The sequence below is a fragment of the Carex rostrata genome, chromosome 29 (genome assembly GCF_964058835.1).
Source record: "Carex rostrata chromosome 29, lpCarRost1.2, whole genome shotgun sequence".
NCBI lineage: Eukaryota > Viridiplantae > Streptophyta > Magnoliopsida > Poales > Cyperaceae > Carex > Carex rostrata.
Window position 1 is genome coordinate 5,973,999 of NC_135946.1, and position 20,037 is coordinate 5,994,035.

The 20,037-nt window shown below is 34.7% G+C and overlaps 1 protein-coding gene across 1 annotated transcript; it reads right to left on the bottom strand.

Moving 5' to 3' along the window:
* Nucleotides 1-2,073: 2,073 nt before the first annotated feature.
* Nucleotides 2,074-11,023, bottom strand: LOC144546242 (uncharacterized). Its single transcript, XM_078294783.1, has 7 exons — nucleotides 10,932-11,023; nucleotides 10,339-10,513; nucleotides 7,619-7,747; nucleotides 7,360-7,443; nucleotides 6,907-7,055; nucleotides 4,759-6,817; nucleotides 2,074-4,677 (listed from the first exon to the last, which is right to left on the bottom strand). The coding sequence occupies exons 1-7, from the start codon at nucleotides 11,021-11,023 to the stop codon at nucleotides 2,074-2,076; spliced, it is 5,292 nt and encodes a 1,763-aa protein (XP_078150909.1).
* Between the last annotated feature and the right edge of the window lie 9,014 nt (nucleotides 11,024-20,037).

A 20,037-nucleotide genomic window follows, 5' to 3' on the forward strand; every position in this document is an offset into this window, starting at 1 on the left:
AATCGAATTTCAAATCAACAACAATTGGGCTTAATTATTTTAATAAGTCTGGTAGCACTTACCGATGTACCACCCAGCTGTACCGCAAACCCGTCGACAACGGTAGGGTTCCAGACACCTACCGAAGGCCACCCTACTGTACAGTATATGACACCCATCGGTAGTGCTTGGCTTAACCATTTCCTAGCTTTCTAGTTACAGATCATATTCAGAAAATTCGTTAAGAATCATAATCTCAATTGACCATTCAAACGCATATCTCATCAGATCATGCATACGACATCTCACACTAGTCACTCATATTACTACCATTCACAACTAGTTTCATACTGCTCCTGCCCCAACCGGTCTGGGGACTTACACGAGCCTCAGAGACTAAAGCTTTAGAATCCTCCCAAAACCCGTGCACCAGGTTTTGCAAATTGGTCACACTTTGGTGATCCATAACATACCATTTCATCTCATTTCCAATTCCAGTGACTTTTCATCTACAATCAGATCATAATAGATCGACACAAATGTATTCAATACCAATATGCAAGTCAATCAACTTACCAAAATTCGAGTTCGATAATATTAGGGCATGAAATGCAAATGCACAATTCATATAATGCAATCAACAAGAATATTCAACATGTCAATAGAACTACAATTTAATTCTGAAAATAAAATATCAGACAAGTCCAGAAATCCCGCACCTGAGTACGCTGCTCTTAAGTAAATCTTACGTCTTAAACTCCTCGAGGTTCCGTACGCTGTTGCCTTATCGATTCTATTTAGAATATATACCATTAGGGTTTAATTAGCTTATAATTGCTATATAATTGACATTATATGATTACGATTCGATACCCCTTCGATTAGGTTTAAAAATACTCAATTATTACAAATCTGCACAGTAATTGCGGCCCATAATGGTGTTGTTGCGGCCCGCAGTACACACAGAACAGAATACAAAAATTGGTTAAGTACTGGGCTCTCTGCGGCCCGTAACCATCACAGCTCAAATTTTTGGTTAAGTATCAGATCATGTTGCGGCCCGCAGGGCTTTCTATTGCGGCCCGCAATTCACATGCAGAATTCAATTGTTTAGTTAGAACTTGTTTCGATCGATGCTCGGTTACGACTTATGGTTGCTATGCTTTGGTGCAGTTTAAAGTGTATATCTACTTGGTTCATTCAAGTTTTCGACACCATACAACCATTCAAGTTAATATCAAATTCTAATTTCATAACTCAAAGTTCGAAGGTTCGACACATATTCGGTAATTAGTTTTAAATAGCAATTCGGGTTTCAATCGAAAGAACTTAAATATTTGCATAACTTTTATACTTTCAACCCTTATAATATTTCCAAAATATAAACCCTAGTTTCAAAAACCCTAAACCCAAATTCATAAATTCAACTCAATTGTTCAAGGAATGAGGTTAATTACATGAAATCTCGAATCAAAACTCAAATACGAACTTTAAACGAAAGAATTGCAATTTAACTCGAAATCTAGGGTTCCAAATAGAATTTGAGAAATAGAGATTTATACCAAATTAATTGCTTTATTGCGTAGAGGGCTTCGTTCTGATCTCGAATCTACGGACGGTTCGATCGATCGCGAAATTTCCTTTCTCTCCCTTTCTCTCTTCCTTTCCCTTGCCCTCACCCGCTCTCCTCTTTTTTTTTTTGTTTCTCACGGTACCAACATGGTACTGGACGGTACAAGAGAAGCTTATGACAAGCTTTTGGGTATTTTACAAATTAGTCCTTCAATTTTTATTTATTGCATAAGGTTATATATTTTGCACATAAAACCTCTTATTAAATTTTTTTATACTTCTTAGACCTTCCAATTTGATTATTAACATATATATATTCACTCAATTATATATATAAAATTATAAAAACTTATATATATATATATATTTATATATGTATGTTTTATTTATAGAAATTTCTTTATGTAGTTTTAAATGCAAAATTTATAATTATACCATTATATATATTTTTTTTTTTAGAATATTTCTTATAGTGTTACAATTCTTCCCTCCTTAAAATAAAGTTCAGTCCGCTGAACTTGATTACGTACCTGAATTATCGAATAACTCCGGATACCTCGCTCGTATGCTTTCCTCGCTTTCCCATGTCGCTTCTTTATTCGAATGACGGCCCCATTTGACTAACACCAGTTTGATCACTTTCGTCCGCAACCTTTGTTCCTTTCGATCCAAGATTTGCATCGGTTCCTCTTGATAAGTTAAGTCATCTTGCACATGTAGATTCGAGTGATCTATGCAATGCGACGGGTCCTTCACATACCGGCGTAACTGCGATACATGGAACACTGGATGTACTCTATCCAGCGCTGGTGGTAATGCCAATTCATACGCTACCGGTCCAACTCTTCGAGTAATTTGGAACGGCCCAATGTACCGGGGACTTAACTTCCCCGAAACTCCGAATCTATGCACACCTCGGACAGGTGAGACCCGTAACCACACGTGATCTCCATCCGGAAATTCCAACAGTCTTCTATGTATATCCGCATACTTTTTCTGTCTATCCTGAGCTGATTTGAGCCGATTTAACACAACTTTTGTTTTGGCCGCCACTTCTTCTAACATTTGAGGTCCTGTAGGTACATACGTACCCGCTGGTCCCCACCAGAGCGGAGTACGACACTGTTGTCCCGTTAGCGCTTCTTGCGGCGACATGCCGATACTCGAGTGATAGCTATTGTTGTATGCAAATTCAACCAAGTATAAATGATCAATCCACGAACCTCGAAATTCTAACGCACAAGCTCTGAGCATATCCTCCAGTGTTTGTATAGTCCGTTCAGATTGTCCGTCGGTTTGCGGATGGTGTGCTGTGCTAAACCTCAATCTAGTACCCATTGCCTCTTGAAAGCTTTCCCAAAAATGTGAAGTAAACCGTGGATCGCGATCTGAAATGATAGTTCTTGAACAACCGTGATACTTGAATTGATACTTCAGAAACAAGTCTGCTAACTCTCTACCGGAAATCTCAATCCGAAGTGGAATAAAATGGGCTATTTTCGTCAATCGGTCTACGATAACCCATATAGCATCATACCTTCCTACGGTCCTTGGTAGTCCGGTCACGAAATCCATCGTGATTGATTCAAACTTCTTCATCGGTATCTCCAACGGTCTCAATAATCCCGCCTTTGTCCTTCGGTCGGCTTTGACTTGCTGACACGTCTGACACTTCTCAATATAGCTCTGCACATTTCGTTTCATCTTCGGCCACCAGAAATAATTCTTTAAGTCTTGGTACATCTTCACTTCTCCGGGGTGAATAGCATACCCCGACTCATGTGCTTCTGCTAAAATCAGATCCTTTAACTCAGCATTATTCGGAACACATATGCGGTTATGAAATCTCAAAATTCCGTCTGCTTGAACTTGGAACGGTGAATCTGGATTTGATTCATAGAGTTGTCGAAAGTGTTGGCACTTTGGGTCATTGTTTTGCTCTGTTCGGATTCGCTCTAGTAACTCTGATCGGATTTCAACTGCTGCCATAATCACCGACACAACTGCCGATGTACTTGCTTCAGATCTACCTCCGATATGTTTGCCAGCTATCTCCAACGCAAATTCTCGAGAAGCCCCAACATATAAATTCATTCTTCTCATTTCTTCTAATAGATGAGTTTCGGTTGTAATGATAGATGCCAGGTTTACCTGACTCTTTCTACTCAGTGCGTCTGCTACCACATTTGCCTTTCCCGCGTGGTATTGGATATCGAGGTCATAGTCTTTCATAAGTTCTAGCCATCTCCTTTGTCTCAGATTTAATTCTCTTTGTGTAAAAACATACTTCAGACTTTGATGATCGGTGAATATACGACATTTTACTCCATATAAGTAATGCCGCCAAATTTTCAATGCAAATATTACCGCTGCTAGCTCCAAGTCATGTGTCGGATAGTTCTGCTCATGTGGTCGTAACTGCCGAGATGCGTAGGCAATCACGTGATCATCCTGCATCAATACGCACCCGAGTCCTGATCGGGATGCATCAGTGAACACAGTATACTCCTTGTCAGCTATCGGCATAGTAAGCACTGGTGCGGATACTAGTCGATTCTTTAACTCTTGGAAACTTTGATCTTGTTTAGTACCCCAATCAAATTTTATACCTTTATGTAACAATCTTGTAAGTGGAGCAGCTAATTGCGAAAATCGGGGTACAAATCTTCTGTAATATCCTGCTAACCCCAAGAAGCTTCGAATCTCCGTAACTGTCTCTGGCTTCTTCCATTCTGTCACAGCTTTAATTTTATTTGAGTCCACTGCTAACCCTTCTCCCGAGATCACATGCCCGAGAAATACCACTTTTTCTAACCAGAACTCGCACTTCGAGAATTTCGCAAACAACTGATGTTCTCGTAGCCTTTGTAACACTATGCGCAAATGTACTTCGTGTTCTTCCCTCGACTTCGAGTAAACGAGTATGTCATCTATGAAAACCACCACTGTTGAATCTAACAAGTCGTGAAATACCCGATGCATCAAATCCATGAATGCTGCTGGAGCATTCGTTAGCCCGAACGGCATGACCAGGTATTCATAATGCCCGTACCTTGTACGGAATGCGGTCTTGTCTACATCACTCGGCCGGATCCTCAACTGATGGTACCCGGTCCGTAAATCAATCTTTGAGTAAATAGAAGAACCCTATAGCTGATCAAATAAATCGTCAATACGAGGTAACGGGTATTTATTTTTCACGGTTACCTTATTCAGCTCCCGGTAGTCAATGCATAACCTCAGCGTCCCGTCCTTCTTTTTTACAAACAATACCGGAGCACCCCATGGCGATGTACTGGGTCTGATAAACCCGTGTTCCAACATGTCTTCTAATTGTGCTTTGAGTTCCTTTAATTCAGCTGGAGCCATTCGGTACGGGGTTTTCGAAATCGGTGTTGTCCCTGGTATCAATTCAATGCCAAACTCTATTTCCCGTTCTGGTGGTAGCCCTGCTATCTCATCGGGAAATACATCTACAAATTCAGATACTATTGGAATAGTGTTAATCTTCGGAACTTCTGTAATAGTATAAACCACGGCTGCTAAGTAAGCAGTACATCCGGACTCTATCAGCCGCCTCATTTCTACGGCCGAAATAAAAGGTATCAACCCTCCCATTTTTCTACAATTAAGTATACATGACATACCTCTTGCGGTTGAGAAATAAATCCGGCGATGCATACAATCAATTGTTGCTTCGTGCCGAGTTAACCAATCCATCCCCAATAACACATCATACCCGGCAATTTCCATTACTAACAGGTCCACTTCAAAATCTCTTCCGTCTATTCTAACTTTTCGGTTTCGGCAGATCATAATGGTTTGGTCGGTGGAATTGAAAGGAGTCTGAACATTTAACACTTGACTATTCGTCTCGACGGGCCATTTACAACTCTCCACTAACGCTCTTGATACGATAGAATGACTGCACCCTGTATCTATTAAGCAGTAGGTATCATGATCCGATATAGAAATTATACCTGTCATCATATCTGTCTGGTATCCAGTTTCTTCTTCACCCTCCGGAACCACATCTGAAGTACTTGGCACCTCTCCTGCTACATCTAGAGCATGTACCGCTACTCGTCCACCCGTCCTAGCAGTACTATTGGCGCTGCCCGCTCGGCTAGTATTGCCTCCGCTTACTTGAGAACCGCTTCGTCCACGGAATGACGGTCCGCCACGTCCCATACTAGCTGATCCTCCTGCACCACTATCTCTCTGAAATCTTCCCATAGCATTCGGGCATTCATTTGCCCAATGAGCTGCACTACCGCATAAGTAACATACACCAGTACGGCGTCTGCATTCAATTTCATTATGCGCCTGGTTACAAGAACGGCACCACATAGAACCAGGCTGAAATCCCGGTCGAAATCCTGAGGTAGCTGCTGGTGCATAAGATGGTCTAGGTGTAAAAACTTGCCTTTGAGAGGGTCTAGCTGTTGACGAGCCTCCCCTTGACCTTACAACCGGCCGACTCTGATCAGCCCGTTGTTTCACATTTCGCTCTGCAAACTGTTCATTCCTTCTTTTCGCATGCATTTCTACTTGTTCAGCGTGATCCATTATCGATTGCAATTCTGTAACCATTGGAGTATCAACTATCATTGAGATGCTCCCGTCCAGTCCATCCAGATATTGTCTGTGATACCTTACTCGATCATTTTGTACATCGGTAGCATACCTGGATAATGCTAAGAACTCGTTGTTGTACTCTGCTACCGGTCGCCTATTTTGCTTCAACTCTAGAAACTTTCTTCGCAAAGCTTCTCGGTGAATATTGCTTAGAAATCTTCGAGTAAACTGTTCTTCGAACCATTCCCACGGGATCTTGACAGCTTCCCCGACATAATTCCGTCGGGCCCCATTCCACCAGAAGCGTGCATCTCCATCTAACTGTTGCTCTACTAACTCCACCATATCCTCTTCCGGTGCCCGACACAATACGAGCTTTGCATTCATTTTCTCTAGCCACTCCTCTGCTTCTGAGTACCCACCGGTGCCATCGAACTGCGGTGGATTTAGTCGCATGAATGAATCATATAACTTGCGGAAATCCTCAGGTCCACCTCCTTGAGCTACCGGTGCTTCCGGTACTATATTACGCCTTTCTGCTGCTTGACGACCCCTTTCATAGGCCGCTATCAAGCGATCATCCAGTTCTTGGTTCCTATTCGGTTCTTCAACCCTTTCAGCAGCCGGCTCGATATGTACATCTGGGTTCACTCGAGGTCGTCCTCGGCCTCTACGTGTCTCCATTATTCTGTACTATACCAAAAATAACATTATAATAATGTATATTTCAAATTATTATACGAAATACCTCGTTATTCGTTACGATTCCCTTATTACATGTTACTCTCACGTATCTTATTAGACTGGTTCAGGTTGAGGCTTAACCTGGCTCTGATACCACCAAAGGGAGACCTGTCACACCCCGTAGCAAACCTGTACAAAAATGCGACAGGGTCCCTGCCGTAAACATACAGTTTCCCGTATGCCTACAAGGCAATTACGATTCATTTACTCAATTCCCATAAATCCCAAATATATAACCCCATTCAACAAGCAATTAAACAATTCAACACAATTCTGAGAAAACAAATATAAACATAACTCCTGATTCAGTTCAAAAGATACCAATATACATCACATCATACAAAAACTACGTATATGCACATATACGTAGATAACATATCACAACCACAAAACCAAAATCTAACAGGTATCATAGAAACTCTGGTAGAAGGACAAATACCGAGGCCTAAGACTGTCGTGCCTCACCGCTCCCTACTGCACCAGAACCTGAAAAGGATAACCCAACGGGTGTGAGAATAAAATCTCAGTGCGATAATTTGCCACATACGAACCCCTGGACTTGCAATCAAACTTTATTTTCAAAAAGAAATTATCAACAACGCATTGTACATGTATAACATTATATAAACATGAATGCATACCTGACAGCAGATAATCGAATGAATTACAACACAAGAGTATTAAATCGAATTTCAAATCAACAACAATTGGGCTTAATTATTTTAATAAGTCTGGTAGCACTTACCGATGTACCACCCAGCTGTACCGCAAACCCGTCGACAACGGTAGGGTTCCAGACACCTACCGAAGGCCACCCTACTGTACAGTATATGACACCCATCGGTAGTGCTTGGCTTAACCATTTCCTAGCTTTCTAGTTACAGATCATATTCAGAAAATTCGTTAAGAATCATAATCTCAATTGACCATTCAAACGCATATCTCATCAGATCATGCATACGACATCTCACACTAGTCACTCATATTACTACCATTCACAACTAGTTTCATACTGCTCCTGCCCCAACCGGTCTGGGGACTTACACGAGCCTCAGAGACTAAAGCTTTAGAATCCTCCCAAAACCCGTGCACCAGGTTTTGCAAATTGGTCACACTTTGGTGATCCATAACATACCATTTCATCTCATTTCCAATTCCAGTGACTTTTCATCTACAATCAGATCATAATAGATCGACACAAATGTATTCAATACCAATATGCAAGTCAATCAACTTACCAAAATTCGAGTTCGATAATATTAGGGCATGAAATGCAAATGCACAATTCATATAATGCAATCAACAAGAATATTCAACATGTCAATAGAACTACAATTTAATTCTGAAAATAAAATATCAGACAAGTCCAGAAATCCCGCACCTGAGTACGCTGCTCTTAAGTAAATCTTACGTCTTAAACTCCTCGAGGTTCCGTACGCTGTTGCCTTATCGATTCTATTTAGAATATATACCATTAGGGTTTAATTAGCTTATAATTGCTATATAATTGACATTATATGATTACGATTCGATACCCCTTCGATTAGGTTTAAAAATACTCAATTATTACAAATCTGCACAGTAATTGCGGCCCATAATGGTGTTGTTGCGGCCCGCAGTACACACAGAACAGAATACAAAAATTGGTTAAGTACTGGGCTCTCTGCGGCCCGTAACCATCACAGCTCAAATTTTTGGTTAAGTATCAAATCATGTTGCGGCCCGCAGGGCTTTCTATTGCGGCCCGCAATTCACATGCAGAATTCAATTGTTTAGTTAGAACTTGTTTCGATCGATGCTCGGTTACGACTTATGGTTGCTATGCTTTGGTGCAGTTTAAAGTGTATATCTACTTGGTTCATTCAAGTTTTCGACACCATACAACCATTCAAGTTAATATCAAATTCTAATTTCATAACTCAAAGTTCGAAGGTTCGACACATATTCGGTAATTAGTTTTAAATAGCAATTCGGGTTTCAATCGAAAGAACTTAAATATTTGCATAACTTTTATACTTTCAACCCTTATAATATTTCCAAAATATAAACCCTAGTTTCAAAAACCCTAAACCCAAATTCATAAATTCAACTCAATTGTTCAAGGAATGAGGTTAATTACATGAAATCTCGAATCAAAACTCAAATACGAACTTTAAACGAAAGAATTGCAATTTCACTCGAAATCTAGGGTTCCAAATAGAATTTGAGAAATAGAGATTTATACCAAATTAATTGCTTTATTGCGTAGAGGGCTTCGTTCTGATCTCGAATCTACGGACGGTTCGATCGATCGCGAAATTTCCTTTCTCTCCCTTTCTCTCTTCCTTTCCCTTGCCCTCACCCGCTCTCCTTTTTTTTTTTTTGTTTCTCACGGTACCAACATGGTACTGGACGGTACAAGAGAAGCTTATGACAAGCTTTTGGGTATTTTACAAATTAGTCCTTCAATTTTTATTTATTGCATAAGGTTATATATTTTGCACATAAAACCTCTTATTAAATTTTTTTATACTTCTTAGACCTTCCAATTTGATTATTAACATATATATATTCACTCAATTATATATATAAAATTATAAAAACTTATATATATATATATATTTATATATGTATGTTTTATTTATAGAAATTTCTTTATGTAGTTTTAAATGCAAAATTTATAATTATACCATTATATATATTTTTTTTTTATAATATTTCTTATAGTGTTACAGGCCAAGAAGAGAGAAAGAGAAAGACTTACAGGAATAATTGAAAAGGAAACAATTGGGAATGAGAAGAGAGGAGAGACTTTGGTTGGTTATATTATTGGATGTGGGCTAAACTTAGGATTGCATATTTCTAATTTGGGCTTACTAATTGGGCTAAGAAATGCATAATTAAAATTTATATGCAGAATTTAGATATAACTTTCATGTAAATTAATAAAACGTTTTGCTATTTATTTTCTGAACTATATATATTATTCTTATTTTTATTTTTATTCAAATTGGATTCTAAATTTAAAATATATCCGAATTCAGAAGCGTTACACGAACCTTAAAGAAAATGAGGGAAAATCTATATAAGATCTCTTTATCTCCAAAAAGATGAGGTCCTATAACTGCCATTTAATTACTTGAATCGAACATTGCACCACAGTTCAAAAAGTAAACCAAATAAAACGCCATATATATTCTCTGAATTCTAACGTGATGGTACCACATGAAACAAAACAAGTCTTAAATAATATGATAACAACTGCATACAGAGAAACAGAGCAACATCAAACAAAACAAAACAAGTCTGCAATCTAAAACATACCAATCCAAGCTACTGATGAAACAAACTATAAGAAATAAATTATTGTCGATCATCTTCTTTGAAAAACTCAAAAACCTACCCCAACTTTATAAGATAATCAAAAGTTCTGTGGTAAATGTGGGGTTTAGGGTACGGTTTTTGAAATACATAATGCTCGGAAACCTGAGTTTGGTAAATGTCGGATCGCTCAGGATTGATGCAGTTCTTCGCCTCCAGCCAGAGTAAAGTTTTATATTGAGCTTCATAAGGGTTAATTGTGAATAAATAAAATCCATTGACAACCTTTATGAACTCGAGGGGTCCTGTTGTGTTCTTGTTATACTCTGAAACAGCATAGCTGCAAAAGATGGTGCATATAAGCCAATCAAAGTAAATAATTATGACATGACAACTCTTTCAATTAAAAGAAGAAACTTATGTTATTGGGTATGTAATTCTGGTTCATATTATTTTTATCACCGAATGGTAAATATAGTGATTAGTGACTAAGACGAGAAATTTTAAATCCTAATTTTTTTTCATAAAAGGTTGTTACAGAATTAAATGGGTGAATTCAGTCTTAATAAATGCAGTCACTAGAACTTACTCCTAGAAAGAGAAAATAACAAGTTTCATAACTAAAAATGGTTTAAGAAAATCATATTTTTGAAGCACAACTCCAATTGTTATCTTTTGGATAAAATGACCATTACAATTACTGAATTATGAAACATATGTGAGTGTGTAGATAAAGTGATAGAGAGAGAGAGACATACGAGCCATATGCTTGGATTCCGGGGTCTGAGGCATTAGAAATAGGTATCCACCCACCAGAGTAGTCTAACTTGCGAGGGGTTGGCCGAGCCATACTAGAGGCTAAGAAAAAAACATGAAGGATAAGAAGAAGAGAAAATAGGCTTTTGTCCATGTTATGTTTCTTTCTTGATTTTTTCTTATTGGATTTGAGGTGAAGTATCTGAGTTCTACATGTGGTGCTTGCATGTATATATAGTGACAGGAGCTCAGAGATGATTAATAAAACTACTGGTGATGTTATGACCAAATTTAAGCATATTGATTATAATTTTATTAAATTGAAGGAATAAACTACTGGTGCATGATTGAGAATTAGCATTTGATTTAGTGGTAAAGGAAATAACTTCTATGTGGGAGGTCAAAGGTTCAAAATCTGAATAGGAAAATTCTTTATGGATATTAAATAATTACATGACTTGACCTCTAACTTTTACTCGCAAAAAAAAAAAAAAAAAAAAAACTACTGGTGGATGATTAAACTTGTGATGAATAATAAAACTGGAGATGAATAAACAACAGTTGTAATTAATTATATTTGGTAGTATAAATGTGTCAACAAAATGAAAATTATAATTTCGGTTTAAAACCGACCCGACACAGGCTGGTATAGTACGTATAATTATTTGAATTATAAGCTCTGTTAGTTGGGTATTGAGATTACAAATTAATTAAATCCTTTTTTGTGGAAGAAAAAGTTACAAATTGATCTTGCACGGCAATGCATAAAAATGACTTTCTAATTTAGATGCTTAATGAAATTAGCGCGCATGGTATTGCACAAACGGTGAATAAAATATCATCCAAGTTATATCAAGTTGATCCTATTTTATCACCAGTCAAAGCTATATATCATTGGCATTCGTTCATAATGATATTGACAGTACAATGCATGCATGTAAATATTATTTTTTATTAATTCAATGCATGATACGAGCATCGATGTTAATATACATATTTGATTGATATTTCTCTAGTCTATTTTTTTTGTTTCTTAAGAAAGATGACCGTACGCTAGACTGGACTTCTCTAGTCTACTTTTTTTTAATCATGTATTCCTGCTGATAAACTTCAAAAAAAAAATCTAGTGCAAGATTTCGAGGCGCTGAATTCTGTAAGTCAAATCTTTTAACCATTTTTGTTTCCTAGCGCAATTTTATGAAGGAAGAATTCCATGTATACCCCTCAAAAACTTCAAAATTACATATTTTGCTCTCTACATAACCTAAAAAACTCAAAAAATATACCAAATTTATTGCTTATTCTATTAAAGTTCATTTTCAGTTTATATAATATCCATTATAATCTTTATTAGAAAATATAAATATATATGTAGTATATATAAGAAAAATGTTCAGCATTTTAATTTGACATTGGTTTCCAAGGACAAATAGTTTGTTTCTCTACTTGTGTGAGGTATAGACAGTGGTATATAGACATACATTCATATGTGTGTCACAAGTGGAAACTAAATTGTTTGTTCTCATAATCAGCCAATTAGATTACTAAACATATCTCTTAAACAAGCTACATATTTTTAATTTTTTAATAAAGGGTTCGTAAAAAGGAAATTTGATTATAAAAAAAAAAATTTAATTTAATGAAAATTAAACACAATAAATTAGGTAAATTAGTGAGTTTTTGAAATGTAGAAGGGTAAATATTTTGTATAAATTTTAGTGGGGAAAATATATATTTTAAAAGTTTCTTAGGGGTGTATGAAATTTTCCCCTATTATCAAGGAGTTAGGCTAATATGACATTGGTGTTATTTGAAACTAAATAACACCACATCTTAAACCCTTAGATCTGCTTTAAGATTCGTACAAAATAAAGTGCTTGAACAGTAAAAGCGGATATTACGAATCTTAAAGCAGATCTAAGAATTTAAGATGTGGTGTTATTTAGTTTCAAATAACACCAATGTCATATTAGCCTAACTCATTATCAAGTAGGGTTGTGCTGCCGTATAATTTTGATGTCAAATCATTCAATTCAATCGTTCATACATTATTATAATAAATTCGTACATTCATGCCATTCATTGTCTTCTAAATAACTAGCTTAACTACTATATATATTAAGTGAGAAAAAACAAATAGCATGTAAGGTTAAACAGATTATATTTAAAATTAATTTAAAAAGGTGAATTGCGGAAATCAATTAATTTACAAGGGCTTTTTGAGATTGAGATTGAGTTGCTTACTGGCATATTTACAAGGGCTTTTGTCAAGTCAGATAAGAGTACAATAATGATAAAACTAGGGTGGATTAGGGAAATTATCCAAGAAAAATATCATATCAAGAATAGAATAATAATACCCATGGTTTCACTTAGTAATAAGCGATGATAAGTTGTTCCTGAAGGATTTACTTAGTAGTTTGAGCAGGGGTGACATGTCACTCACATCTTATTTGCTTAATTTTAAATGCAAAATTATGGCCATGTCAAATCCAATTTCAAAATTACTAGGGCGGAGTCAGATTTTTCTGCCTATGAGTGTCAAACTAAATAGGAGTTAATTATATAAATTTTTCATGCTGCAAATGAAGGTTAATTTTACAATACATGCAGCATTTTACTGTAAATTATTAAGGAAATTGAGTATAATTACAAAAATCATTAAGAAAGGCAAGCTTTTGCAATATAAGAATATCAAAGTTTATTTGGAAAATCATCAAGACATGTATTTTCCATTATATTTCAAAAGAAGTCCAATTGAAAATTTGTAATAAGACATGTAATGAAACTTCAATCTTAAAGAATTAATAGTAAGATGTGATTAACTTGTGATTATGCCCCAGTATTTATCCTTGTTATCTAATTCATTGAGTCAGTTGTGATTATTGACAAATTTGCTGCTTAACATGGACAATATAGATAGCATCATCACTCCATCAGTAATTTACTAAAAAGGTTATTTGACTTTATAGAAACAATTATAAAGCCCATATATTTTCTATTAACTAACTAAAAAAGGCAGCGTAATATATCATTAAAGTCCATATAACTTTTACGGGTCAAATTTTTATTGGGCCGTAATCAAATCCATTTTTATAAAAGATTTTTTAGGCCCAAAATGAGAACGAACTTGCCTATAGATCGGGTGTGTTGAAGAAATCTACACAGATTTATCCACTAAGTTTGAAACTCTTGATCAAGAGGAGAACCAAACAATATATATATTTAAAGAGTATCAGTTTAGTACCCGGACTATCTGATTTAATTGAATGGTTCAATTTAAAAAGTTCCATATTGAAATGGGTTAGAAGACCAAATTTTATATTTTTTTCAAAATTATTTACTATATTTTTAGAATATTTCAAAATTATTTTTTTATTGTATAGAATCCGTCCAAAAACAATAGTTTTCTGTCTATTTAAAGAAAAATTCCAATAATATAAAATTTAGTCTCCACATACTTTTTAATATAGATATCATGTTGAGCAATTTGGATCGACTATTTAATTTTTGAAAATAAAGACATGAGCATGAAATAAAGCAAGATCCTTACTTCACAACTCAACATAGCCCATATATATAACCATCTCTTTCAATATTGTGGGCTAGAATGCATCATCTTGTCTTGTGGCTCACAATTGCTACCACCACCACCACATGTTATATAACAAGTCTCAGTGGAAATCTAAACAAAAATAATGCTCAATGCAAAAGTAACCCACCACCTTCAACTGATGGGTCCCTGTTACCAGCCGATTAACACACAGTGACATTCTTTCTTTCTTTTTGTTAGATTGGATTATTGAGTAGATAGCAATTCCTTATGCATGGAGGTCCATAGAAAATAAGCCCATTAATTGAAGGACTTGCACGCCCAAATTGTACCTGCAAGCCTATTAATGGGCAAGTATAACGAAGTACTTATCTCATGACTAAATATTAAATTAGTTGTATAACGAAGTACTTATCTCTTTTAGGTGAGTCCCGCAATGTAGAGTTCGACTTGTATTAATTCATTTGAAATTAAGTGCACCATGCCAGTTATTTTTTATTTATTTTGTTTACCATTTTCCGATAATTATTATATAATAAATATATATATATATATATATATAGAGAGAGAGAGAGAGAGAGAGAGAGAATGGCTAATATCAAAACGTTTGCACCACGCCTCCCGTGCAACCGATTCATTTTTCGATTTTTAAAGTCCAAATGATAAATCTAAACCTTTAGATGTGTTCTTCATATTAAAATGTGCTTGGAGACCAAATTTTACATTTTTTGGAATTTTTTTACTATTTATTAAGCCACTTTGAAAATCGCTGATCCAACGGTGGCTGTTTGGAACAGTAAAATCAGAAACCGCTGATTTCAATGCTGCAGAAATTTACTGAAATCAGCGGTTTTCAAACTAGCTTAATAAATAGTAAAAAAATTCCAAAAAATGTAAAATTTGGTCTCCGAGTAGATTATAATATAGATTAAACATCTAACGGTTTGGATTTGTTGTTTGGACATCAAAAATTACGATATTACCCCGGCAGCACCTCCGCTGAAATGCTGCCGGCAGCAATTTAGCCGTGCCCTATATATATATATATAGAGAGAGAGAGAGATCGGCTAATGTGCTTTCGGTAGCATATGGACCGAAATACACACGGTCAAAATTTGAAATTTCAAAATCCAAAAAGTCGATCTGAACCGTTCATCTTGTTCTCCATATTAATATGTGCTTGGAGGCCAAATTTTACATTTTTCTGAATTTTTTTACTATTTATTAAGCCACTTTGAAAATCGTTGATCCAACGGTTTTACTGTTTTGTTAAGCCACCGTTGGATCAGCAATTTTCAAAGTGAACGGTTCATATCGACTTTTTGAATTTTGAAATTTCAAATTTTGACCGTGTGTATTTCGGCCCATATGCTACCGAAAGCATATTAGCCTATCTATATATATATATATATATATATGCAGAGTGCTTTCAATTATATATCTTGATTAGTATATGTGAATTGAAAAATATTCTCTATGATGTATTAAGGGTTCTATTTTTATTGGACCAATATTATTTTAACAAAATATTTTTGTGCAGCATTAATGAATTATCTAGTATAAGTTTTCAGTTTCCAAAAATCTTCTAACTCATATTTTTATTTTTTAAGTTACATAACCTTTTTGTTTTGTCAAGTTCAATTTCTATTTTTATTTTTTCACCCACACTTAGTATGTCACGTATAAATACTTGACATGTTCTATATTAACAAATACACACATAGCTATCAACATTTTAATCTCATATATTAAATTTAAGATTAATTTTCTGTGTCCTTCAACTCTTGTTAATTTTCTTATTTCTTTCTTGACACTTCAATTTTTACTATATGCCTCTCAACTCTTAAAATCTTATCTTTTTTACCCTCCTATTTAAACATTCTAGTTAATCTTAGATAATGACTAAAGAGCCCTTATGCCTCTTCCTCTTTTTCTTTATTTTTCTTATTTTATGGATAAGACAGAAAGATTTTTTAGTGTTAAAGGGTACATATGATAAATTAGAATGTTGAGAGAGAAATAGGAAAATAAATTGCAGTTTAAGGGCATATAAGAAATTAGGCCTAAAATATATTATTTTCTCTGTTTCATTATTCAACTATCATTTACATATTTTTAGATCTCCGTTCAATCTAGTTCATATTTTACAAATTTAAATCTACGAATATTTTATACTCTATTTTTTTAATCAAATGAGATCCCTATTTAAGTACTTTCGAAGTCGATTCACTTTGTTGTATTTTTTTCGAAATTCGATTCAATTTGATTCAAGAGTTTGATTTATTAACCCTCAATATTGATTTTTGAGATTTGGTCCGTCCAGTATGTTAAAATACATTTTAGAATTGAATTGAATCAATATTGAGGGTTAATAAACTATAGATCTATAAACTCTTGGATCGAATTGAATTGAATCAAATTGCTTTATTTTATTTTCAAATTCGGAGTTATGAATAAATATAAATGAAAAGAACTTGTCTGGTTTCTTGCAATTTCCGGGTTATGAATATGTTCTCGTTTCTTAAGTTTATGTGATTTAGACATTTCTGAATCAAGTCAATTATGTACACACCAATTTGGAGGCCAAATTAAAGCATGTACATACCAAAAATGCTGATATAGGCATAGGCATAGTCAGAGAAAAAAAAATAGCCATGGCATGAGGTGCCAGGAAATTAGAAAGTTGTAAATACATCCAGATGTGGGAGGCATCAAGCAACCAACCTTCAAAAAAAAAAAAAAATAATGGCAAATCTTTATAAGATCTCTTTATCTCCAATTGTTCAGGTCATATAACTGCCATTTAATTATTTGAATCAAACAATGCACCACAGTTCAAAAAGTAAACCAAATGAAACGCCATATATATTCTCTGAATTCTAATGTAATGGTACCACATCAAAGAAAACAAGTCTTAAATAATATGATAACAACTGTATACAGAGAAAGAACAGCATCACACAAAACAAAACAAAACAAGTCTGCAATCCAAAATATACCCATCCAAGCTACTGAAGAAACAAACTATAAGAAATAAATTATTGTCGATCATCTTATTTGAAAAACTAAAAAACCTACCCCAACTTTGTAAAATAATAAAAAGTTTTGTCGAAAATGACGGGTCTAGGAAACGGTGGCCCGTGTTGAAATACACAATGCTCGTCAACCTGAGTTTCATAAATGTCGGATTGGTCAGGATTGGTGCAGTTCTTCGCCTCCACCCAGAGTAAAGTTTTTGCTTGATATTGAAAAGGGTCAATTGTAAATATATAAGATCCATTGACAACCTTTATGAACTCGAGGTGTGCTTTTGTTCTCTTGTCATACTCTGAAACAGCATAGCTGCAAGAGATGGTGCATATAAGCCAATCAAATTAAATAATTATGACATGACAACTCTTTTAATTAAAAGAAGAAACTTATGGAATTGGGTCTGTTATTCTGGTTCATATTATTTTTATCACCGAATGGGAAAAGTAATGATTAGTGACTAAGACGAGAAATTTTAAACTTATTACAGAGTTAAAAGGGGTGAATTCAGTCTTAATCAATGCAGTGACTAGTAACTTACTCCTAGACAGATAAAATAAGGGCTTGATCCTTATTTTTTTCTCAAAAAAATCACAAATTTCATGACTAAAAATGGTGTAAGAAAATCAGATTTTTCAAGCACAACTCCAATTGTTATCTTTTGGATAAAATGACCATTACAATTACTGAATTATGAAACATATGTGAGTGTGTAGAGAAAGAGATAGAGAGAGACATACGAGCCATGGGTTTGACGCATCAGGAATAGGTAACCACGAACCATTTTTGCAGTAGTGTATCCAAACATTTAAAGCTTTGTTTATAACATTTACAATGCTACTCAGAAGCATATAAACATCTCTCTAAAAGCATTAAAATTCTAAATCTGTATAGTTTAACTCCTAACTATTTTTGTCTTCAAGCCAAAAACGGAAATATTCATTTCACCCACTTTTTTTTATTTTTTATCTGATCATTATAATTTATTTTCCCGACGATCTGTGATGAATTTTACGAATCTAAAAATACGAACATTTTCTATTCAATTTTATCTTTCAAATAAGATCCATGAAGAAATATTTTTGAGAAATTTTAAAGTCATTTATTTTTTTAAAGTAAAACTCATGAGAACTTTAAATTTTCAAGTTTTTAAATCTTAGTCTACAACCATTAAAATTTTCAAGGCTTTGTATTTATATGCTTTGTAAATAAGTTTTGTAAATGCAGTGTTATTGTTGAGGTTTATATGCTTTGAAGTGTTATTGTTGAGGTTTAATTTCTTTCTACGTAAGGTTTATATGTTTTATTCTAGAGATTTAAAGTGGTATTAATGAGGTTTATATGCTTGTACATGAGTTTTATATGCTTGTAAACAGAGATTTAAATTATTTTGAAGCAAAATTGAAAAAAAAATAAAAGTCACAAAGATTTAAATTGGTAAAAAAAATCACGACACAAATATAACTCGAAAGTTATTCTTCATGGATCTCATTTGAAATAAAAAATCAGGTAAAAAACGTTCATATTTTTAGATTCGCAAAATTTATCACGGATCGTCGAGAAAATTGATGAGAATGATTAGATAAAAAATAAAAATAAAAGTAGGTGAGAGGAATCTTTTCGTTTTTGGCTTGAAAACAAAAGTAGTTAGCAGTTAAAATTATACTGATTTATAATTTAATGCTTGCAAACAGAGGTTTAAATTATTGCGAGTAGCATTGTAAAATGTTATAAACAGAGTTTTAAATGTTTGGATATTAGCGCTGAAAATTAAAAAGTTAGATAACATTAGAAGTTTTTTCTGTTAAACTATTTGGGGGACGCGCTCAGATATTTTGTTTGGATATAATTATCAGGCTCCTTTTTATTAATACATATGTGGGAGGCATCAAGCAACCAGCCTTAAAAAAAAATGAGGGAAAATCTGTATAAGATCTCTTTATCTCCAAATTAAATTAGGTCCTATAACTGCCATTTAATTACTTGAATCGAACATTGCACCACAGTTCAAAAAGTAAACCAAATAAAACGCCATATATATTCTCTGAATTCTAACGTAATGGTACCACATCAAACAAAACAAATCTTAAATAATATGATAACAACTGCATACAGAGAAACAGAGCAACATCACACAAAACAAAACAAGTCTGCAATCTAAAACATACCAATCCAAGCTACTGAAGAAACAAACTATAAGAAATAAATTATTGTCGATCATCTTCTTTGAAAAACTCAAAAACCTACCCCAACATTTTAAGATAATCAAAAGTTTTGTAGCTAATGGTGGATCTAGGATACGATTTTTGAAATACATAATGCTGATGAACCTGAGTTTCGTAAATGTCGGATTGGTCACGATTGGTGCAGTTCTTCGCCTCCAGCCAGAGTAAAATTTTAACTTGAGCTTCATAAGGGTTAATTGTGAATATATAAAATCCATTGACAACCTTTACGAACTCGAGGTGTGCTGCTGTGTTCTTGTTATACTCTGAAACGGCATAGCTGCAAAAGATGGTGCATAT

What these genes read in the sequence shown, in the direction of transcription:
- LOC144546242 (XM_078294783.1), bottom strand. Translation starts at nt 11,023, where the DNA reads ATGGCTCGGCCAACCCCTCGCAAGTTAGACTACTCTGGTGGGTGGATA. An exon ending in GGAATCCAAGCATATGGCTC is followed by an intron (nt 10,514 to 10,931) that starts GTATGTCTCTCT and finishes CATCTTTTGCAG; the next exon opens with CTATGCTGTTTCAGAGTATA. An exon ending in CGTTGGGTTATCCTTTTCAG is followed by an intron (nt 7,056 to 7,359) that starts GTTCTGGTGCAG and finishes ATTGCCTTGTAG; the next exon opens with GCATACGGGAAACTGTATGT.